This window comes from Oncorhynchus masou, chromosome 23 (assembly GCF_036934945.1).
Source record: "Oncorhynchus masou masou isolate Uvic2021 chromosome 23, UVic_Omas_1.1, whole genome shotgun sequence".
Taxonomy (NCBI): domain Eukaryota; kingdom Metazoa; phylum Chordata; class Actinopteri; order Salmoniformes; family Salmonidae; genus Oncorhynchus; species Oncorhynchus masou.
In genome coordinates, this window is record NC_088234.1 from 63,668,569 (window position 1) to 63,693,058 (window position 24,490).

The window sequence follows — 24,490 nt, forward strand, 5'->3', positions numbered from 1 at the left end:
ACATTGGAAAGAATTAACAAAAAACAGAGCAAACTAGAATGTTACTTGGCCCTAAACAGAGAGTACATGGTGGCAGAATACCTGACCACTGTGACTGACCCAAAATGAAGGAAAGCTTTGACAATGTACAGACTTAGTGAGCATAGCCTTGCTACTGAGAGAGGCTGGCGTAGGCAGACATGGCTCTCAAGAGAAGACAGGCTATGTGCACACTGCCCACAAGAGGTGGAAACTGAGCTGCACTTCCTAACATCCTGCCCTATGTATGACCATACTTGAGACACATATTTCCCTCAGATCACACAGACACACAAAGAATTTGAAAAAACAAATCAATGTTTTATAAACTCCCATATCTACTGGGTGAAATACCAGTGTGCCATCACAGCAGCAAGATTTGTGACATGTTGCCACAAGAAAAGGGCAACCAGTGAAGAACAAACACCATTGTCAATACAGCCCATATTTATGTTTATTTATTTTCCCTTTTTAACTGTCTGCACATCATTACAACACAGTTTCTAGACATAATATGACAGGTGAAATGCCTCTATTCATTTGGAGTTTTTGTGAGTGTAATGTTAACTGTTTATTTAACTTTTGTTTATTATCTATTTAATTTGCTTTGACAATGTACACCTATGCACTTTGAATTGAATTGAGAGAGACAGAGAGAACTGCAGCTTTGCAGGACATGGATGTGTAAGTCATGCCTTGAATGCATATGTCTTGTCATCCCTGTGTGTGTCTAACATCTTGGTGGAAATTCCCAGAACTGTAGTGGCAAATTTGAATGATCCAAAATACAGCACAAAATACTATTTACCCAATTTACTATTTACCCAACTATCACACATATTGCAACTTCAATGATCATTTACATGAAATACTTACAAAATAATGAGTTAGGTTATGTTTTGCTCTAGTGGCAGCAACAAATCCCCATTTTATCATTGCATACAGCACAAACAGACCATTGATTCATTCTCAGTAGTGGCTGGCCATTTAGATTTTTTATTTCACCTTTATTAAACTAGGCAAGTCAGTTAAGAACAAATTCTTATTTACAATGCCGGCCTACCCATAACCTGGACGACGCTGAGCCAATTGTGCGCCGCCAAATCATGACCGTTGTGATACAGCCTGGAATCAAACCATGGTCTGTAGTGACACCTCTAGCACTGAGAGGCAGTGCCTTAGACCGCTGCGCCACTCGGGAGACAATATTTGTACTTCGAGAGTATCTATAAGCTATATAGTTTGAATTGATGTTTATTTATTGTAATGAATAAGGACATTTACTTATCAAACTAACGATTTAAAAGGTAATTGGGGAGCAATTGGAATCGATTTCAAACAGGATATGTGAAGCCAGCTGTGTCTTGGGTCCTCACTTTAAAAACAAATGAAATGGCTGGCCGCATAAGATGGAGTCTTCAACGGTTGATTCAGTCACGAAATACATCACATTTTAGGTTTGAGCTTCTACTAATATAACATTCCAACTTGTGTATGTCAACGTAATGAACGTATTGCTGTGAATTCAACACGAGTGGCTGCCAATTTCCGTCAGGAATCTATGCTTGACCTAGCTAGTTAGCCAAGCTAACTGCGACATCGTTGTCAAACTTAATCGCCATCATGTTGCGCAGCCGATATTTCCCAAATTGTATACATATTAAAGTATATGAAGTAACGCATTTAACAACTCTGTTTGCCTGGCTATTGTTCCGTTAGCTTGCTAAACCTGTTATCAACTCGATTGTTTAAAGTTTGAAGTAGCTAGCTAACTTTGAGAACCTAGCTAACGTTAGCTAAAACCTTTCTCAGTTACCAGTTTTGCAGTCGGGTTATTGCGGCATAGTCAAGCCTAATCAGTGACATTTGACAACCATAGGTAGCTCGCTAGCCAACGTTAGATACGTTATCGTTTTTTCTTTGCTTGTTGACAAGGTCGCAAATTCATGACGCTTCAAGGCCATCCCGAAGTGTGAAGTGAGATAAACCCACTCAGTTGAATTAATCTCCAACCATCTAACTACATCTAACTACATGACCTGACATGTACTGTCTGTTATAGGTTTCCAATCAAGACGAGAAACCAGTTCCACACACAATGCATTGGCCCGAACTACAGAAAAGTTCAACTTCTGCCTCTGACTGGACCCGCACAGTTCGTAGGTGAGAAACTGGCCTTTATTTTTTTCTACACAAGAACCATTTAACAACCACATTCAAATAATACAATTGTCATGTTTTTCCTGTAGTATATTCAGAGTAGTCCTATAAGCTTACTAGTGGAACAATATGCTTGAAGGATGACCATACCATTATGTTTCAGTGCGACACTTGTCCATTCAGACACAGGACACACCAAACCCACGGAGCTTGAAGTTCATCCCTGGTAAGCCTGTGTTGGGGGTGGGGACCCTGGATTTCCCCTCTCCAAGCTCTGCAGAGTGCTCCTCCTTAGCCAGGTCAGTACTGTTGGATAACAGGAATTGTATTTTTTGAGCTATTGAAATATGATTGTAGCAAGAGTCTAAACAATGACCTGTGAACATGACGAAACCAGACAGTGTGAATAAACTTTTCAGAGCGTGTGAGAACCAGTGACGCTTATACACTGAGCAAGAGGACAAGTAAATTAGTGTCTAGTTTGAGAAACCGACGCCTCACAAGTCCTCAACTGGCAGCTTCATTAAATAGTACCAGCAAAACATCAGTCAACATCAACAGTGAAGAGGCAACTCCAGGATGCTTAAACTAGACACTCCAATGTACTTGTCCTCTTGCTCAGTTGTGCACCGGGGCCTCACACTAGTCTTTCTATTCTGGTTAGAGCCAGTTTGCGCTGTTCTGTGAAGGGAGTAGTACACAGCGTTGTACGAGATATTCAGTTTCTTGGACAATTCTTGCATGGAATAGCCTTCATTTCTCAGAACAAGAATAGACTGACGAGTTTCAGAAGAAAGTTCTTTGTTTCTGGGCATTTTGAGCATGTAATCGAACTCAGAAATGCTGATGTTCCAGATACTCGACTAGTCTATAGAAGCCCAGTTTATTGCATCTTTAAATCAGCACAACAGCTTTCAGCTGTGCTAACATATTTGTAAAGGGTTTTCTAATGATCAATTAGCCTTCTAAAATAATTAACTTGGATTAGCTAACACAATGTACCATTGGAACACAGGAGTGAGGGTTGCTGATAATGAGCCTTTGTACGCCTATGTTAAAAATCAGCCGTTTCCAGCTACAATAGTTATTTACAACATTAACAATGTCTACACTGTGTAGTTCTGATCAATTTGATGTTATTTTAATGGACAAAAAGTTTGCTTTTCTTTCAAAAACAAGGACATTTCTAAGTTACCCCAAACCTTTGTGTGTGTGTGTGTGTGTGTATATCTATATATGGAATTGAAATTCAATTTTACATTTCCCAGTTAAAAACTTCTTGATGCACCCATCCCTTTAGCGGGATCATTTGTCAACATCCGCTGAATTGCAGAGTGCCAAATACAAATTAAATTGCTGAAAATATTTAATTTTCATGAAATCACAAGTGCAATATAGCAAAACACAGCTTAGCTTGTTACTCCACCTGGCGTCCACCCGGCGAAAGCATACCAAGCGTTTATGTAAGGACATCTCTCTCAGCAGACAAAACATTACAAACAGCTAGCAGCAAAGTAGATTGGTCACAAAAGTCTGAAAAGCAATAAAATGAATTGCTTACCTTTGATGATCTTCGGATGTTTGCACTCACGAGACTCCCAGTTACACAATAAATGTTCCTTTTGTTCCATAAAGATTATTTTTATATCAAAAATACCTCCATTTGGTTGGCGCGTTATGTTCAGAAATCCACAGGCTCGAGCGGTCACGACGGGGCAGACAAATTCCAAATAGTATCTGAGAAGTTCGTAGAAACATGTCAAACGTTTTTTATAATCAATCCTCAGGTTGTATTTACGATATATAATCGATAATATTTCAACCGGACCTTAGCTTTTTCAATAGGAGTGAGAGAAAAATGTCTGCTCCACTCCGTTGGCGCATGCAAAACGCTGCCGGCACCTACTGACGCGGTGGGATCTTTCTCACTCATTTTTCAGAATAAAAGCCTGAAACTATGTCTAAAGACTGTTCAGACCATGTGGAATCCATAGGAAAAGGAATCTGGTTGATATCCCTTTTTAAATGGAAGGAAGGCATGCAATGGAACGGGGAGCTTTCAAAATAAGAGGCACTTCCTAGTTGGATTTTCCTCAGGTTTTCGCCTGCAATATCAGTTCTGTTATACTCAGACAATATTTTTTGACACTTTTGGAAACTTTAGTGTTTTCTATCCTAATCTGACAATTATATGCATATTCTAGCTTCTGAGCCTGAGAAATAGGCAGTTTATTTTGGATACGTTTTTCATCCAAACATCAAAATACTGCCCCCTAGACTCAACAGGTTAATGTAATTAATGCACTTCATATAAGAAATCTAAATTCTCCAGGATTTGTTTTAAATCATTTTGACATAAATCATTTCTAGTATAACTAGGCTGTCTGAACAGTGACATGGTCAGCCTGAAAGCCCAAGGGAATCTGAGGAATAGTTGCGTATTGAATTGTGAATAAAATAAATCTAATTTACCTAACATTGGAATTATCTCTGAATTCAAAGACTGACCGGGAATTTGAATGGAAATAAATTGAATTTACAAGGGAGAGGGAATAAAATTAAATTTGAGAAATTAACCCCATTTCTGTATTTATTTCTTAGTTGTATTAGGCTAATCAGTACAGTAAACCAAGTTAGTTCTTTGCGTGCCTCAAGTCAGAATAAATAAAAGTGCAATGAGCATCTCCACTTTGTTCTGTTCTGAGCACCATGTGGATTAAAGATCATAGATATTACTGTACATACTAACATCATGAAATGTTTGACATGGACCATTCTTGGTTGCCGCTCCTTGGTTGCACAGGGACCTGTTTGGAATCGAAGGAGTGAAAAGTGTGTTCTATGGTCCTGACTTCATCACAGTGACCAAGGTACAGAATAAATAAACCCCATCTACCTTCCCTTTCATTTTACCATCCCTATCCACTTACTCTGGGATATGGTGTGCCATTATAAGACCATAACTGAATGTATCATGTCACAAATTAAAGTTGAACTTTGATTCAATACATGTCCCAATTCTCCACCCTTCTCCCAAAGTGTGCACTTGCACACTCCTTGTGAATTTAAAAGCATAGAATTAGTACTGTATATGCATTGACAGGGAGTTTTCACTATTGCTAAATCCATGCAAGAAAGTGTGCAAGGGTACATTTTGAGAGGGGTGGTTAATCGGGGCCCAGCCATGTTCATTTACCAGGCCTTTACATGTTTTGTGTTGCCCTTCCCAGGCAGATGATGATGTGGAGTGGACGGACATCAAGCACCATGCCATGGATGCTATCACTAAGTTCTTTGACAGTGGAGACCCCATAACCACTGGGGTTACCCACCATGAGAGCAGTGAGTATGACAGGAACAAAGCTCTTCTTCATATGAGTGTGGAGTGCTACACTGGTCAGCTTTTTGGAGTCGCACCCGCTCCGGCCACATCAATTCCAAGTCTCACCCAATATTTGACATCAGGACAGATTTTTTTTCTCCGCCACCAGCATAGAATTGTTCCGAAAGCCGATCCGTGACCCGCCAAAAAACAATAATACAGTGCCTTCGGGAAGTATTCAGACCCGTTGACTTTTTCCACGTTTTGTTACGTTAGACTTACTCTAAAATGTATTATTGTTTTTCCCCCTCAATCTATACACAATACCCAATAATGACAAAGCAAAAACAGGTTTTTAGAAATGTTTGCAAATTTATAAAATAAAATGGAAATGTCACATTTACAAAAGTATTCAGACCCTTTACTCAGTACTTTGTTGAAGCACCTTTGGCAGCGATTATAGCATTGAGTCTTCTTGGGTATGACGCTACAAGCTTGGCATACCTGTATTTTGGGAGTTTCTCCCATTCTTCTCTGCAGGTCCCCTCAATCTGTCAGGCTGGATGGGGAGCGTTGCTGCACAGCAATTTCCGGGTCTGTACAGATATGTTCGATCGGGTTCAAGTCTGGGCTCTGGCTTGGCCATTCAGAGACTTGTCCTGAAGCCACTCCTGTGTTGTCTTGGCTGTGTGCTTAGTGTCGTTGTCCTGTTGGAAGGTGAACCTTTGCCCCAGTCTGAGGTCCTGAGCGCTCTTGAGCTGGTTTTCATCAAGGATTTCTCTGTACTTTGCCTCAATCCTGACTTGTCTCCCAGTCCCTGCCGCTGAAAAAGAGGCATGCTGCCACCACCATGCTTCACCGTAGGGATGGTTCCAGGTTTCCTCCAGTCCAGACGTGACACTTTGCATTCAGGCCAAAGAGTTCAGTCTTGGTTTCATCAGACCAGATAATCTTGTTTCTCATGGTCTGAGAGTCCTTTAGATGCCTTTTGGCAAACTCCAAGCAGGCTGTCATGTGCCTTTTACTGAGGAGTGGCTTCTGTCTGGACACTACCATAAAGGCCTGATTGGTGGAGTGCTGCAGAGATGGTTGTCCTTCTGGAAGGTTCTCCCATCTCCAAGGGAACTCTAGAACTCTGTCAGAGTGACCATCGGGTTCTTGGTCACCTACCTGACCATGGCCCTTCTCCCGATTTGCTCAATTTGGCTTGGCGGCCAGCACTAGGAAGAGTCTTGGTGGTTCCAAACTTCTTCCATTTAAGAATGATGGAGGCCACTGTGTTCTTGGGAACAATCAGTGCTGCAGACATTTTTTGGTACCCTTCTCCAGATCTGCTCCTCGACATAATGCTGTCTTGTAACTCTACGGACAATTCCTTTGACCTCAGCTTGGTTTTTGCTCTGACAAGCACTGTCAACTGGGACCTTATATAGACAGGTGTGTGCCTTTCCAAATCATGTCCAATCAATTACATTTACCACAGGTGGACTCCTCCAATCAAGTTGTAGAAACATCTCAATGATGATCAATGGAAACAGGATGCACCTGAGCTCCATTTTGAGTCTCATAGCGACTTGTTTTTGCTTTGTCATATGGGGTATTGTGTGTAGATTGTTTAAATAATCCAATAGTTTAATTAAAACTTAAACAATTCCCAGAATTTAATAGGCTATAGGCTGCAAAAATAGCCTACGTCTATTATTAGATTTATATATGGATTTGACTCGGATTTGACTCAGGTAGCACCTGTATTTCATCATCATAAACGTTCTTATTATTTCTACTGTTAGGTTTGCCATTTTCACATGAGCTAGGAGTCAGGGAAAATAAACTTGACAACGTATTGTTGTGTGGCAGAAGGGAATATAAACTCTGCACGTGGACAAATTATGTTTCAACACCACATAAATAGGCTACTAATGGGGAGAGTTACCTGCTCCACTGTCTCGCTGCGTGGCTGGTAACCTTCGCTATGTCTGCCTCACTGTGCACATAGCCTAATGAAATTCACAACACAATTCAACACAAGTTCATGGATTGGTAAAAAAAGAGAGTATCTTGATTTAAAACGTTTCCGACCGCAATATAATTGTGCTCAGCTGACCCGTGGGTTGATAGAATGTTTTCATTCTACCCGCCAACAGATTTGTTTTTGCATGTTTGTTTCTTGGAATTATGAACTTTTCAACATGCTGTTCCTGTCTTAGGTCACTCTGAAGATGATGATGAAATTGTTTCAATGATAAAGGAGCTTCTAGATACACGTATCAGGTAAAATCCCCACATGCTATTAGTATGATCAATCTGTCACTCTCATAATGTTTTGCTGTAGATACAGTGGAGCAAAAAAGTATTTAGTCAGCCACCAATTGTGCAAGTTCTCCCACTTAAAAAGATGAGAGGCCTGTAATTTTTATCATAGGTACACTTCAACTATGACAGACAAAATGAGAAGGAAAAAATCCAGAAAATCACATTGTAGGATTTTTTAATGAATTTATTTGCAAATTATGGTGGAAAATAAGTATTTGGTCACCTACAAACAAGCAATATTTCTGGCTCTCACAGACCTGTAACTTCTTCTTTAAGAGGCTCCTCTGTCCTCCACTCGTTACCTGTATTAATGGCACCTGCTTGAACTTGTTATCAGTATAAAAGACACCTGTCCACAACCTCAAACAGTCACACTACAAACTCCACTATGGCCAAGACCAAAGAGCTGTCAAAGGACACCAGAAACAAAATTGTAGACCTGCACCAGGCTGGGAAGACTGAATCTGCAATAGGTAAGCAGCTTGGTTTGAAGAAATCAACTGTGGGAGCAATTATTAGGAAATGGAAGACATACAAGACCACTGATAATCTCCCTCGATCTGGGGTTCCACGCAAGATCTCACCCCGTGGGGTCAAAATGATCACAAGAACGGTGAGCAAAAATCCCAGAACCACACGCGGGGACCTAGTGAATGACCTGCAGAGAGCTGGGACCAAAGTAACAAAGCCTACCATCAGTAACACACTACGCCGCCAGGGACTCAAATCCTGCAGTGGCAGACATATCCCCCTGCTTAAGCCAGTACATGTCCAGGTCCGTCTGAAGTTTGCTAGAGAGCATTTGGATGATCCAGAAGAAGATTGGGAGAATGTCATATGGTCAGATGAAACCAAAATAGAACTTTTTGGTAAAAACTCAACTCGTCGTGTTTGGAGGACAAAGAATGCTGAGTTGCATCCAAAGAACACCATACCTACTGTGAAGCATCATGCTTTGGGGCTGTTTTTCTGCAAAGGGACCAGGACGACTGATCCGTGTAAAGGAAAGAATGAATGGGGCCATGTATCGTGAGATTTTGAGTGAAAACCTCCTTCCATCAGCAAGGGCATTGAAGATGAAACGTGGCTGGGTCTTTCAGCATGACAATGATCCCAAACACACTGCCCGGGCAACGGAGTGGCTTCGTAAGAAGCATTTCAAGGTCCTGGAGTGGCCTAGCCAGTCTCCAGATCTCAACCCCATAGAAAATCTTTGGAGGGAGTTGAAAGTCTGTGTTGCCCAGCAACAGCCCCAAAACATTACTGCTCTAGAGGAGATCTGCATGGGGGAATGGGCCAAAATACCAGCAACAGTGTGTGAAAACCTTGTGAAGACTTACAGAAAATGTTTGACCTCTGTCATTGCCAACAAAGGGTATATAACAAAGTATTGAGATAAACTTTTGTTATTGACCAAGTACTTATTTTCCACCATAATTTGCAAATAAATTCATCAAAAATTATACAAAGTGATTTTCTGGATTTATTTTTTCTTCTCATTTTGTCTGTCATAGTTGAAGTGTACCTATGATGAAAATTACAGGCCTCATCTTTTTAAGTGGGAGAACTTGCACAATTGGTGGCTGACTAAATACTTTTTTGCCCCACTGTACATGGATCAGTATGGTGAATGTGTTTTACTGACAATATTTTGTTAATCTAGTACAGTGTTTTCAAACTCCGGTCCTCCAGTACCCCCAACAGCAGACATGTTTGTTGTAGCCCCTGACACCGGGTGACCGGGTAGGCGTGCTTTGCACCGGGTGAACGTTGATTGCATTTATTTTAGAACCGGGCTGCCTCCCAGCATGAGCCAGGTGCAGCGTTTAAAGCCCTCGGCGAAGTAGGCTCAAAACAAAAGTTACAGTGCATTCGGAAAGTATTCAGACCCCTTGACGTTTTCCACATGTTGTTACGTTAGTCTTACAAATTAATTTAATTCATTTTAGAATAAGGCTGTAACATAACAAAATGTGGAAAAGTCAAGGGGTCTGAATACTTTCCGAATGCACTGTGAGTAATTAAGCATGTTGAGTAATGCAAAAGTGATTGCTTTTGATAAAAACACTGTCTTCCCAATGAAAACTAGAAAATTCAAACATATATACATATTAAAGAGATGTATGTTTCTGGACAATGCACCGTGCTGCCTTGTTGACAACATGACCGAGTGGTGCAGATTACTGTTCCAGTTGAGCAGGGTGCCCCTCCCTCACCTCTTTTCCTCACGCCATGGGCCATAGGCCGGTGCCCTGCGGCTCAGTAAAATCAAACCCGCCAGTTCAGGGCCTGATGATTAGTTGACAAGTTGAATCCAGTGTGCTTGTCCAGGGCTACAACAAAAATGTGCCCTGAAGGACTGGAGTTGGAGAACGCTGATCTAGTACAATATGACCCATTTGTGGAATCTTAGCCCGAGAGGCATCCTAGGAAAGTTTTATCCACAGTCTTGATAAAGATGTTTTGGCTCAGAAGCTCTTCAGTGCCCAAACAATCTGCCAGATTGCATCTAGCTTGAAGTTGTTCCACAAACAAATGATATAAGTGATTTTGATATGAAATATAGACTAATAATGCAATTGTCAAGGATTTCTCCTTCCCCTCCTCTCTTAAACTCCTCATCTTCCTCTCCATTCTTCTGTCCCTCCTAGTTTTTAATAACAATTGTAATAATACCTGTTATGTTGTTGAATGACAAACTAACCTGATAAGCCCTCCTGTCACACACAGGCCCACGGTGATGGAGGATGGCGGTGATGTCATCTTCAAGGGCTTTGAGAACGGCACGGTGAAGCTGAAGCTGGTTGGCTCATGCACCGGCTGCCCCAGCTCTACTGTCACTCTGAAGAATGGCATCCAGAACATGCTGCAGTTCTACATCCCTGAGGTGGATGACGTAGAACAGGTGAGAGGGTGAATACAAAGAGGGAGTAGGAGAAAGAGGAGGAGGAGAGAGAAACGCACAGAGGCAGAAATAGGATGGAGTAGGAGTTAGAGGGGAATGGAGAGAGAGGAGTAGGAGTTAGAGGGGAATGGAGTGAGTACTAAATCATGAAGTTGGAACAGCATCTGCTTTGTGATGTCAAGTGTATTGGCCACGTACACAGCTTAGCAGATGTTATATCGGGTGCAGCGAAATGCTTATGTTACTAACTCCTAACAATGCAGTAAAATGTCAAACAAGTTCAAAAATTACCAATAAATTTAAAAAAGAAATCAAGTAATGTCATAAGAATCCAATGAACAACCCAAATAACACTAACAGTAATCCAAATGCAATATTTATGTATATACACTGGATTCATTTATACAATATATACTACGAATATGTACAGCAGTAGAGTGAGCTATGTCAAGACACCAGTATATAAATAAATATGCAGTGTGTATAAAGTGTCAATTATAGCTGTTCTTTTTGTTTGGTGTCTGTAGGTGGAAGATGAAGTGGATCATGTGAATGCCAAGGTTTTCACAGAGTTGGAACGCAAGTTAGGAGACATATAAAACTTCTGTCAGCCCCCATGCCTATAGATAAACAGCCTGTTGTATAGATGCCTTGCAAACCAGGTAGATACTGCTTCCGCTACCTTAGTGCAATGTTCATGTTTTAAAATAATATTCAGCATTGCCCTTTCAAAATACCAACTGTAGTGTGCTGTAGGCTGTTGTTTTTGTCTTTAATTTACTCAAATACTGTATATTACTGTTACAATGAAGCCAGGCCACACACTGACACATTTATACTGTTTGTCTCTTCCATTGTAAAGACCGAAAACTCTGAAGATGGCAGTTATGTTATATATTTGATATTTATTTCCTTGCAGGTTGATTTACAAATTTACTTCATATGTTTAAAAAAATATATATATATATATTCTGTGATGGTTTGAGTTAAGGGATATGGTTTATATCTATCCCTAGGCCAAGCATGACCAATTGTTTATATGAAATGATCACAAGATATTGCACAGTTAAAATGACACAATTATTTAGCTGTATATGTTTCTTTGTGAATGCATTGTTCAGGAGTCTACACATAGTAATCACATTAACACATTTACATTTATGGCATGGGCACATGCTCATTTAACAAATGGTATCATAGATATGTCAACGGGATGCGTGACATAACGAGGAGCATTAATTCTGTTGCTTGGGTTTGTCTTCACTGGTGATTTAGACACATCACGATTTTGTAGGTGTTGGCCTCTTTCACATTTTGGAAGGAGAGGGGACATTCAGCCCATTTTGACTTGCATTTAAATTGCAGAGAGTGGAGCTCTTCGTTCCGATTCTCGTTCTGTATCTTCTCCTAATACGTATGGACCCATAACTTAATCGAGCATCTGACCAATTCCACAATACTTTAGTTCTGGGTTAACCAAGATTAATTTATATTCATCATATAGATTGCAGTACATCTACTCTTAAAGAAAGCTTTATGTGAAATACTGTGATAAATGTTGCGCAATGATTCAAGTTCTTTGAATGGATACTATCACCCATTCACTTGTATATGCATTGCAATTGTAACAGTTCCAGCTGCAATCTCATATTGCTGATACAGAAGTCTGAATCATACTAGTATCACAAAGGAAAATGTAATGGTTATTTTGTCCCATTCTTGGAATCATCTCGTTGTATTATTATATTGCTCTTGTTTTCAGAAACCAAAACTTGTGGGAATAACCTTTTGATATAGCTTTGCTGTCTTTATTGAGTTGATGTTGGAAACAATCAGATTTATCAAATAAAATTTGATTGATCACATATACATATTTAGCAGATGTTATTGTTGGTGTAGCAAAATGCTTGCGTTCCTAGATCCAACAGTGCAGTAGTATCTAACAATTCACGACAGTACACACGACTCCAAAAGTAAAATAACGGAGTTAAGAAATATATCAATATTAGGATGAGCAATGTTGGAGTGGCATTTACTAAAATAAAGTATATACATATGAAATGAGTAAAGCAGGATGTAAACATCATTAAAATGACCAGTGATTCTATGGATATAGGGCAGCAGCCTCTTAGGTGCAGGGTTGAGTAACCGGGTGGTAGCTGGCTAGGGATGGACATAGGCAATGTATATTATGCAATATTTTCCATATTATTTCTCACACGGTATATTATCACACACTATCTTTAATATTTTCTCCAAGTTGCAGCAGTGATATTTTCAAGCTTTTCATGGTTCATGTTTAGCCACAAGTCTAAGAAGCGAAAGGGTCCTCTCCCGTCAGTCTGTCCACGCGGGAATAGTGATAAGCAGACTGCATGGCTTCCCGCCTTTGGGACAACGACTCACATTTTTAGGGGGGAGACAAGAATATCTCATCATTATATACAGTTTCTCTGATATTTAAAAAAAAAAAAAGTACCCGTATGTAATACGCGTGCGCGCCACCGATACGCATGCGCGGTGACCGTTTTGGATCTATCGTCGCCGGTGCATTCACAGAGCAGGAAAGTGGAACAGCAGTGAGGACAAGTTGTTTCTGTAACGTTAATGTAATTAAAATTTTACAGGTACAGTTCTGATGGTTTTGGTACTGCAGAATGCAATTATTGGTGCAAAATTTGAATCTCCATCAGCCTTACTGTTTGCTACCATTCAGACAGCATTATGTGTGTTCTGCCTTGCTTAGGCCTCAAGCTAGCGACGTTTGTCAACGTTGCTTTGAAAACACAACGCAGGAGTCATTATAGCTAGCTAAGTTAGCTATTTATCTCCGTTAACAAGCCAACAACATGTTAGCAAGCCTGTGGCTATTTATAGCTAAAGGCTAACCCGGTAGCTAACGTTAGCTAATATCGGCAAATTAATTTGCTAGCGAACGTTGTTTGGAAAACAAAACCCATGATTAGTCATTATAGTTAACTAACATTAGCTATCTAGTTAGCAAGTTGGGTACCTAGCTAACTATAATCTCCGTTTGCAAGTGAACCCAGCCAAAGTAAGCATGTTAGCTAGCCTATAGCTATTTATTAACTGCTAACCAGGTAACGTTAACGTTTATTAATATCGGCAAGTGTCGAGCAAACGCATTAACGTAGCTAGCTTAGCAACAAGTACGTTTACTGAACTCAACGGGGATCTAAACTCGCTAGTAAACCCAATAAATAGTACGCCAAATTCATGAATGTGAATTTTAATTATAATGCTTCTAGTAATTGTTTTAAAATGAATATCATGAATTTGGCGTACTATTTATAGGGCGAACTTAGGTACGGTTAGTTAACCAACTAACAGTAGTTGGCAACAGTTGCCAGCAGTTACTATAACGTTTTGCTTGCTACGAATTGCTTGTTTGCCCATTCCGTTGTTGCTCGTCCCACTACTATTCCGCTGAGTAGAGGCAGTTGTCAAGAGGCCAAACGTTGTTTTCGTTGGCTACGTGGTTATGTGTTGCTCGTTAAGTATTTTATTAGCTGCAAGTAAATCCGTAACAATCTTCTCCTGGTATAGTTTGTTTTTGTTGCTAGCTGTCAATGTTTGTGTTCAAAGCAAAGGTACATGTCAAATGAAGAATCCTGATATAAACATGCCCATTTCCTGTTGTATTGACAGGATATAAACTTAAATTGGTTTTGTCAATACACCTAAGCTCGAGCCTTGACTCATGGCACAGTTTGGGGGACAGAAGAACCCACCGTGGGCGGCCCAGTTTGCTGCCACAGTGGTGTCCCAGCCCGGCCACTCAGGACAGTCCCTGGACCTCAACAGCATACACTGTGAGTTTGACACCTTGCTGAATACTACACTCTGTGCTCATTGGTGGGATAAAATTAAAGTGTGGTTGAGGGTACAGTGCTTGAAGGAAACGGCATCTCAGACATGGATCTGTTTGGCAAAGTTTGTGATGGAGGAGATTCAGTGGTCAACTGGACATTCAAAGATGTTAAAAGTACTCTCGTTTCTCGTTCAACCTGTCTTTCTATCACTCCATTCCTCTTGCTTGCTCTACCTCCTCACTTCATCCTCTTTCTGAATTATTCTATTCCGCACCCTACTCTCTCCTGCAGCTCTAGGTGTGCAACAGCCATCTCTCTTGGGTGCGTCTCCCTCTATGTACTCCCAGCAGTCAGCCCTGGCTGCAGCCTCCCTCAACTCCCAGTCGGCAGCCGCTAACTACCAGTTGTCCCAGCAGGCTTCAGCCCTGCAGCAGCAAGCCGCAGCTGCCGCCGCTGCAGCACTGCAACAGGTGAACTACACTAGGATCAGCAGGGCAGTGCTCAGTTTGGCACAATGTAGCTAAACATTCTCAAACAGAATATGATAACATTTGTTGTTATTGAATAAGCTCAGGTAGTAACTCTGGTTTCGTGCCAGCGGAACACAACCCAAGAGTCCCCAAAATGGTGGGGAGATACCCCATTGTTTGGTCAGTTTTACGAGGGTATGTTTGGCAGCATGAGTGAAGGATGCTTTTGCGAAATAGGAAGCTGATTCTAGATTTAATTTTGGATTGAAGATGCTTAATGTGAGTCTGGAAGGAGAGTTTACAGTCTAACCAGACATCTAGGTATTTGTAGCTGTCCACATATTCTAAGTCAGAACCATCCAGAGTAGTGATGCTGGACGGGCGGGCAGATGCGGGCAGCGATCAGTTGAATAGCATGCATTTAGTTTTACTAGTGTTTAAGAGCAATTGGAGGCCACGGAAGGAGAATTGTATGGCATTGAAGTTCGTCTGGAGGTTTGTTAACAGTGTCCAGAGAAGGGCCAGAAGTAAACAGAATGCTGTCGTCTGCGTAAAGGTGGATCAGAGAATCACCAGCAGCAAGAGCGACATAGCTTCTATTTGGGGACAGACCTGGATAGTAAGACAGAACTCTGCAGTAGATTGCAACTCCGCCCCCTTTGACAGTTCTATCTTGTTGGAAATTGTTATACTTAAATAAAGGTAAAACTTTTATTTTTTACTAGGCAAGTCAGTTAAGAACAAATTCGTATTTTCAATGACGGCCTAGGAATAGTGGGTTAACTGCCTGTTCAGGGGCAGAACGACAGATTTGTACCTTGTCAGCTCGGGGATTTGAACTTGCAACCTTCCGGTTACTAGTCCAACGCTCTAACCACGAGGCTACCCTGCCGCTTTCGGGGTTTTTGGTGGTCATCCTACGCCAGGATTCAGACACGGCTAGGCCATCTGGGTTGGCAGAGTATACTAAAGCAGTGAATAAAACAAACATAATCAATAACCAAAACAGCAATAGACAAGGTATTTTGACATTAGGGAGAGGCATTCATTGCTACGTGATCATAAGTTCCAGTGAGTAGCTAGGCGGGCTGGAGACATGGCGATTCAGACAGCAAGTGAGCCGGGGCTAGCGGAAGGGCCTTACTCGGACATCGCGACGGAAGAAGCCCCCTCGTGCGGTTACGTCGGCAGACCAGTCGTGATGGATCAGCAGGGGTCCGTGTAGTAAAAGGGTCCAGGCCAATTGGCATAATATTGTTAGTAGCCCAAGAAATTGACTGATGGACCTCTTCAGCTAACAGTCTGCTCTAGACGTCTAGCGGGCCGCGGATAGCAGATGGGCATTCAGGGGACGTCGCAACGGAGGTGCCTGTTGAAAAAACCCCTCGGGCGGATTACGTCGGTAGTCCAGTTGTGATGGATCGGCGGTGCTCTGTATCGGCAATAAACAGAGTCCAGGCCAATTGGCAAAATCGTTATTGTAGCCCTTGGGACTGGCTGATGGGCCTCTTCAGCTAGCCGGGAGATGGGCCTAGCATAGGCTAGCTCCAGGCTAATTGGTGCTTGCTTCGGGACAGAGACGTTAGCAAGGAGTAGCCACTCGTAGCTAGCTAGTGGTGATGATCCAGGTGAAAAGGTTCAGAGCTTACGGTAGGAATCTGGAGATATGGAGAGAAAGAAATCAGATATGTGGAATCGTGCTGTGTAGACTGAGTTGTCCGGGCTAAAGGTTAGCTGACGACCACAAGCAATGGCTAGCTGACTAGTATCTAGTTAGCTGGCTAGCTTCTGTTGGGGGGTTCCGGTTCTAAAGTAAAGAAAATAGCAGATCCATACCACATTGGGTGAGGCTGGTTGAAGTTGATGTTCAGAAAAATATAAATATTTGCGAGGAAAAAATATATGAAAAGATATATACACGGGACAAGACGAAGACAGACGCCTGACTGCTACACCATCTTGAAATCACATATAGTTGAGCATGGAGTCACTTAACTGTTCAGTAAATAGTCTTCCCTTCAAATTGACATCACTCAAATTAACCGCAACAGAACTCAAGGGCCACTTCCTGAAATTTAATTCATAGAAAAAGCTGACACATTTAGACTAGCTAGTGTTTTTGTCGACGTATCACCTGTCACATCTGAGTCGTACCTTACGCTCTTGAGTCTGTCTATCCAGACAGAGCATCAACATTTTACATGTATGTTTTAGTAATTTAGCAGATGCTCTTATCCAGAGCAATTAGGGTTAAGTGGTTTGCTCAAGGGCACAGACAGATTTTTCACCTAGTCGACACAAATTCAATCCAGCGACCTTTCAGTTGCTGACCCAACGCTCTTAACTGCTAGGCTGCCTGCCGCTCCTGTCATTTAACTTTTTCTCTGTCTCGTCTCTCCTATTGTTTCAGTCTCAAATGAACTCGGCCCTGCAGCAGTATCAGCAGCAGCAACAACAACAACAGCAGCAGCAGCAGCAACAACAGCAGCAACAGCAGCAGCAACAACCTCCTCCACAGCAGCCTCCTCCTCAACAGCTCTATAATGTACCCCATCAGGTGAGACATGGCCAATACACCAAGTGAAATACTGTTGCTTGGATTGTAAATGAATTAGAGCTTGTCAGCAAAACTGTCCGTGTCAGAACTTTAAGAACACTGAATGTTCTAACCCAGAGCAGCCAGTTCATATCACGTCAGGTAGACCACTCACTCACTCAATGGGTTTCACTTAAGTAAAATAAATTTGCCTCACTTTGTTAAATCAGATTTGTTTTAGGCTGGAGCACAGTTTACCTTTTATTCTCTTTGACCTCGTCCAATGTAGTATTTGTTTGATATATTTCTATAGGTGCAAATTATTGATGTATAACTCTGAATCACCAACTTCTCTTGAAAAAGACCTTGCTGATGATGCTGGTCGCTTGATATATATCAATCAAAAAATATATTGTTTACTCAATGAAATACCAAAAGTATGTGGACACCTGCTCGTCGAACACCTGATCGTCGAACATCTCATTCCAAAATCATGGGCAATAATATGGAGTTGCTCCCCCTTTGCTGCTATAACAGCCTCCACTCTTCCTGGAAGGTTTTCCACTAGGTGTTGGAACATTGCTGCGGGGCCTTGCTTCCATTCAGCCACGATCATTAGTGAGGTCAGGCACAGATGTTGGGCGATTAGGCCAGACTTGCAGTCAGTGTTCCAATTCATCCCAAAGGTGTTCAATGGGGTGGAGGTCAGAGCCAGGCAGGCCAGTCAAGTTCTTCCACACCAATCACAACAAACCATTTCTGTATGGACCTCGCTTTGTGCACAGGGGCATTGTCATGCTGAAACAGGATAGGGCCAGCCCCAAAATTTTGCCACAAAGTTAGCACAGAATTGTCTAGAATGTCAATGTATGCTGTAGCGTTAAGATTTCCCTTCACTGGAACTATGGAGCCTGGTCCGAACCATGAAAAACAGCCCCAGACAATTATTCCTCCTCCACCAAACTTTACAGTTGGCACTATGCATTGGGGCAGGTAACCTTCTCCTGGCATCTGGTGAAGCGTGATTCGTCACTCCAGAGAACGTGTTTCCATTGCTCCAGAGTCCAATGGTGGCTCGCTTTACACCACTCCAGCCGACGCTTGGCATTGCGCATGGTGATCTTAGGCTTTTGTGTGGCTGCTCGGCCATGGAAACCCATTTCATGATGCTCCCGACAAACAGTTGTGCGAACGTTGTGCGAACGTTGTTTCCAGAGGCAGTTTGGAACTCGGTAGTGAGTGTTGCAATTGTGAACAGACCCTTTTTACCTAGCCTTCCCCGTTAGCTTGTGTGGCCTACCACTTCGAAGCTGAGCCGTTGTTGCTCCTAGACGTTTCCACTTCACAATAACACCACGTTCAGTTAACCAGGGCAGCTCTAGCAGAGCAGACATTTGATGAACTGACTTTTCGGAAAGGTGGCTTCTTATGACGATGCCACGTTTAAAGTCACTGAGCTCTTCAGTAAGGCCGTTCTACTGCCAATGTTTGTCTAAGGAAATTGCATGGCTGTGTGGTCGATTTTATACGCCTGTCAGCTACGGGTGTGGCTGAAATAGCCAAATCCACTAATTTGAAGGGGGTCCACATACGTTTGTATATATAGTGTACTTATTTTAATATCTGTGTGTACCCTATCTCTTCAGCAACAAAATACAGACTTATACGGGGTAAATTATTGATGTGCAGCTCTGAATCGCATTGATTTAAGAACGGTCATACTCATGTAGGGCTGGACAACAAACGGTAAAAAAAGATACTGGTATTCTTATTTTTTATAAATGTAATCTTTATTTAACTAGGTAAGTCAGTTAAAAACAAATTATTATTTACAATGACGGCCTACCCGGCCAAACCTGGACGACGTTGGGCCAATTGTGCGCAGCCCTATGGAGCTCCCAATCACGGCCGGATGTGATACAGCCCTGATTTGAACCAGGGACTGTAGTGATGCCACTTGCACTGAGATGCCTTAGACCGCTGCGCCACTTCATTCACGGACCTTTTTGGATTTTTATTTTCCATAATCACTCAAATTTTGTTTTGCCAATCTGTTTTAAGCACCAGTAAGAAACTTCTGACAGCTGATGCTGTCTAACCTGACTGACTGCTGTTTAACCTGCTAGCATAACAAGTCAACAACTTCAGGAGGGCAACCGTGCCAAATATACCCTCGGAAATTGTCCGACTACCCCTAGTGGTGAAAGTAACAACTGCAGCTGAAGCTGATAATACAGTCTAACACGGAACCCAAACCGGCTGCGTGCGTGCGCCATCGTGCATACATTTATTTTGTCCCCCTACACCAAACGCGATCGACACTCAGGTTAAAATATTAAAAACTCTGAACCAATTCCATTAATTTGGGGATAGGTCGAAAAGCATCAAACATTTATGGCAATTTAGCTGGTGAGCTTACAATTGCTAGCTAATTTGTCCTATTTAGCTAGCTTGCTGTTGCTAGCTAATTTGTCCTGGAATATAAACATTGAGTTATTTTACCTGAAATGCACAAGGTCCTCTACTCCTTCAATTAATCTACACATAAAACGGTCAACCGAATCGTTTCTAGTCACCTCTCTTCCAGGCTTTTTCATCTTTGAAGTTAGTGGGGCAAAAAAGTATTTAGTCAGCCACCAATTGTGCAAGTTCTCCCACTTCAAAAGATGAGAGGCCTGTAATTTTCATCATAGGTACACTTCAACTATGACAGACAAAATGAGGGGGGAAAAAACAGAAAATCACATTTGTAGGATTTTTAATGAATTTATTTGCAAATATTTATTTTTTATTTAATGCAAAAATGTATTTCCCAGCATGGTTGCAGGTCTACAATTTTGTTTCTGGTGTCCTTTGACAGCTCTTTGGTCTTGGCCATAGTGGAGTTTGGAGTGTGACTGTTTGAGGTTGTGGACAGGTGTCTTTTATACTGATAACAAGTTCAAACAGGTGCCATTAATACAGGTAACGAGTGGAGGACAGAGGAGCCTCTTAAAGAAGTTGTTACAGGTCTGTGAGAGCCAGAAATCTTGCATGTTTGTAGGTGACCAAATACTTATTTTCCAACATAATTTGCCAATAAATTAATTAAAAATTCTACGTGATTTTCTGGATTTTTTTCCTTCTCATTTTGTCTGTCATAGTTGAAGTGTACCTATGATGAAAATTACAGGCCTCTCATCTTTTTAAGTGGGAGGACTTGCACAATTGGTGGCTGACTAAATACTTTTTTGCCCCACTGTACATGGTGATTGGCATCTAAACTTTCATAGTATTACTACAACGACTGGCAACACAGTTCGTCTTTCAGTCACCGAAGTGGGTATAACCAATGAGGAGATGGCACGTGGGTACCTGCTTTTATAAACCAATGAGGAGATTGGAGAGGCAGGACTTGCAGCGCGATCTGCGTCAGAAATAGAAAGGATTTCTATTTTAGCCCATGGCCACTCAGACGCTCGCGAGCAGTGTGGGTGCAATAATTGAATAACATATTTTTCTACATTTATTTTGCAACGCTCTCGCATGCGACGTGCGCGGTGTTGTCAGGGTATAAGAGGAGAGTGAGAATAATTTAAGATTTTTTTTAAACGAAATATAGGCATGCTAAGACTAAATGTGGGACAGTGTGGAAATTAAAACAAGTTAGTGCAAGAAAATAAGAAATGTATGAAAATGCTGGAATATATCAAATGTTCTATGCAAATAGAAACCGTTGGTTGTGTACCAGAGTTTGAGGCCACAAAAGATCATTTATATTCCTATGCGATGTTCTACAAATAGGACCACTTCACTGTCAACTTTGTCTTATTATTTTTGGTATAATTATTTTTTTTTTAAATGATTGAAATTTGAAAGCAACAGAAGTGGAGCTGCTCCGACTAGCCAACAATCCCTTGGGTTGTCCCTTGAGTCCTCCCACACCCCCTTCTTAATCTCCATCCCTGGCCAACTTCTTCCCTGGCTTAACCTACTCAGACCTATTAACCTGATGTGAGTTGGAGTAAAAAACAGAAAAACAAAACAATAACCTGCAAAATAAGACGTATAGACAGACGAACAATACGTTCAACAGGTACTGGTATGGACAGATCGACAAGAAAGGACAGGACTGGACAGTTACAGGACTGCTTATAATAAAACAAATTGGTTGCATTTTGGTTAAACAGTATAAAGCAATCAGAATGGAGCAAAGATCATTAAAACCACTTAGAATTAAGAAACATCAACTATGCCAAATACCATCAGTGTCAAAAAATAAAAAAAATATAGTGACGTTATATTTTGGCCATATCGCCCAACCCTACCTGTAGGCCCCTGCAGTTTACCACAGGTGAGATAAATTTACCAGTAGACCTAAATGAATTTCTTGCGAAATTAATCAATGGTCCTGTGCAGTTAGTGTTACTTATTGTAGACAACTGTGAATGGTGCCAATATTTTGTTTCGCATCTGTGTATTTTACCCTCTTGTCAGGTCTATATTATTCATAATGCATATTTATATCTTTTATTATTCAGAAACATCAAATACAGTCAAAAATAAGAAATTCAGTGATATGATAGTGTGGACATATCACCCAGCCCTATACTCATATGTATCAATCAACTGTACTGTTTACTCGATGAAGTACTTATTGCAATTTCTACGTGTTTGTGTACTCCGTCTCTTCAGCAACATCAACAACATACAGACTCATACGGGGTAAATTGATGTTTGCAACTCACACAGACAACTCTGAATCGCCTTGATTTGAGAAAGGCCATAATCATTATGTGTATCAATCAACACTACTGTTGACTCATTGAAAGTCTTGTTTGTGTACCCTATCTCTTTAGCAACATCAACAACACACAGACTTATACGGGGTAAGCAGCAGCAGTTCACAGCCGCAGCACAGTCAAATCACAATGCCCTTTATGCTTGGTGCTAGGGTGGGGAATGTACTCTGTTCTACAGACACTGTCAGTATTAACCTCTCGACTTCTCTCAACCTCTGTCTTTCTCACTCTCCTCTCCTTTGCTTCTGTCTCGCCCTCTCTCTCCTGTTTCTCTCTTCTCTCCTGTGTCTCTCTTCCCCTCTCCTGTGTCTCTCTTCCTCTCTCCTGTCTCTCTCTCTTCCTCTCTCCTGTCTCTCTCTCTCCCTGTCACTCTCCACAGCTCCCCCAGCCTCAGCAAGCGCTGATTTCACAGGTAGGATAATTAGGAACAAACTAGTCTCTGGTACATTTATTGCACCTTTTAGCTAAAGTGATGCCACTGACGTCAGCTTGTCTTGAGGATAATTATTTAGTCCAACATAATAGGTCTAAGAAGATGGAATTTTCATGACAAAATGTCAAGAGCTCTCTTGTTATACGTAGGTGGTGATTTTGGAATAATGCGATACAATACAACCCAAAGCTATTGGGAAAGAATTGTGACAACATCCTAATGCCACCTTCTCTCCTTGCCTCCTTTTCTGACGCCTCCGCTGATGTTGAAAGAACTGGAGTGGTGAAAACAAATTCCCGGTAGGCATCTCCGCCTTATAACTTTCCAAGTTTCATTTTTTAAAATTGTTGTTATTATTATTATTTATTTATATTATTATTATTTATTCCCAATTTTGTGGTATCCAATTGTTAGTAGTTTCTATCTTTTCTCATCGCTACAACTCCCTTACGGGCTCGGGAGAGACGAAGGTGGAAAGCCATGCGTCCTCCGAAACACAACCCAACCAAGCCGCACTGCTTTTTAACACAGTGCGCATCCAACCCGAAAGCCAGCCGCACCAATGTGTCGGAGGAAACACTGCACCTGGCGATCTGGTTAGCGTGCACTGTGCCCGGCCCTCCACAGGAGTCACAAGTGCGCGATGAGACAAGGATATCCCTACCGGCCAAACCCTCCCTAACCCGGACAACGCTAGGCCAATTGTGCGTCGCCCCATGGACCTTCTTCATAGCATACAGCCAAATACAATGGGACGTGTATGGCCACAATAATAATTAACACCTCTGGTAAATGAGAAGACCCGCTATGGGACATTTGATTAGAATAGACACTTCCAGCAGTTCCATTGTTAGACACACATGTTTTGAATTTAGTGGGCTTGATTAGGGTTGCAAAATTCTGGTTACTTACCCAAATTCCAGTTTTATGAGAAATCCTGGCTGGAAGATTCCAGCTTTTCTGCTTAATCCCTCCTGATTCCACAAATCTTCCAACCAGGTTTTCTGGAAAACCTTGATAATGTTGGAAAGTTAGCAGAGTTTTGCAGTCCTGGCATGATACAATCCACACATTTAGGACTAATAGGCAGCGGTCCAAACACCCTATCCCCTCAGCCCTCAAATTAAGTGGACAATTCTGATGACGTATCATGACGTCTGATGAGTATACACTTGCAGAGCAAGGGAGGAAGGAATTATTTTTAAATGGACCACTCTTGGCCTGAAATTCGTCACTCTTTGATCCCGCAATGATTGTGTTTTCCGACACCGGAAGTTTGTGGGTGCTTTATATGCTCTACAGTCAATTATGATTGCATGTCTACTAATATGATTATTAATATACGCCTACTGCATGACAGCTAGATAATTAATTACCTAACTAACGTTAGCCTGTCCAGCTGGAACTTCTGAAGAATGGAAATGTTTTATTTCTACAATTTCCAAAAGATAACCAAACAAAAACATATTTAATTTTTACGAGACGTGTTTGTGCCGTTATGTGCATTAGTAGCACCATTTCTAAGTTATTTACATTCGTTTTTACTTCTTTTGACTTTTCCTTCAATGTTGTTTTTGAAATTTTCGCTGACTTTTCTTAGCGGATGTACAATCGTTGCAAATTGAATTATGGGGAGTTTCAGGCCCTGGCGTGAACATAATTGTACACTCGTAAAGCCGACTAAAAAAGAGGGCTTACGTTACAAACTTCCCTTGCTTG

At 41.5% G+C, this 24,490-nt stretch overlaps 2 protein-coding genes across 7 annotated transcripts in view; both read left to right on the forward strand.

The window, feature by feature from the left end:
• The first annotated feature begins 1,225 nt into the window (after positions 1-1,225).
• Positions 1,226-12,587, forward strand: zgc:110319 (uncharacterized protein LOC796111 homolog). The gene is made up of 8 exons (XM_064932801.1): positions 1,226-1,475; positions 2,081-2,181; positions 2,342-2,477; positions 4,982-5,048; positions 5,409-5,520; positions 7,708-7,771; positions 10,544-10,718; positions 11,246-12,587. Exons 1-8 carry the CDS (start codon positions 1,411-1,413, stop codon positions 11,315-11,317), a joined length of 792 nt encoding a protein of 263 aa, XP_064788873.1. The 5' UTR covers positions 1,226-1,410; the 3' UTR covers positions 11,318-12,587.
• A 657-nt stretch (positions 12,588-13,244) lies between these two features.
• LOC135511186 (cell division cycle and apoptosis regulator protein 1-like) overlaps positions 13,245-24,490 on the forward strand; it is a 37,191-nt gene continuing 25,945 nt past the window's right edge. For 2 of the 6 annotated variants that reach the window (XM_064932802.1, XM_064932807.1), the window contains exons 1-8: positions 13,249-13,345; positions 14,388-14,551; positions 14,843-15,021; positions 17,432-17,578; positions 22,232-22,261; positions 22,396-22,425; positions 22,718-22,750; positions 23,044-23,070. In XM_064932802.1, the coding sequence (XP_064788874.1) occupies positions 14,440-14,551; positions 14,843-15,021; positions 17,432-17,578; positions 22,232-22,261; positions 22,396-22,425; positions 22,718-22,750; positions 23,044-23,070 (558 nt within the window). In that variant the 5' untranslated portion in view covers positions 13,249-13,345; positions 14,388-14,439. Of the gene's footprint in view, positions 13,346-14,387; positions 14,552-14,842; positions 15,022-17,431; positions 17,579-22,231; positions 22,262-22,395; positions 22,426-22,717; positions 22,751-23,043; positions 23,071-24,490 lie in introns of all 6 variants that reach the window. The other 4 variants (XM_064932804.1, XM_064932805.1, XM_064932806.1 and 1 more) reach the window with 4 other exon arrangements.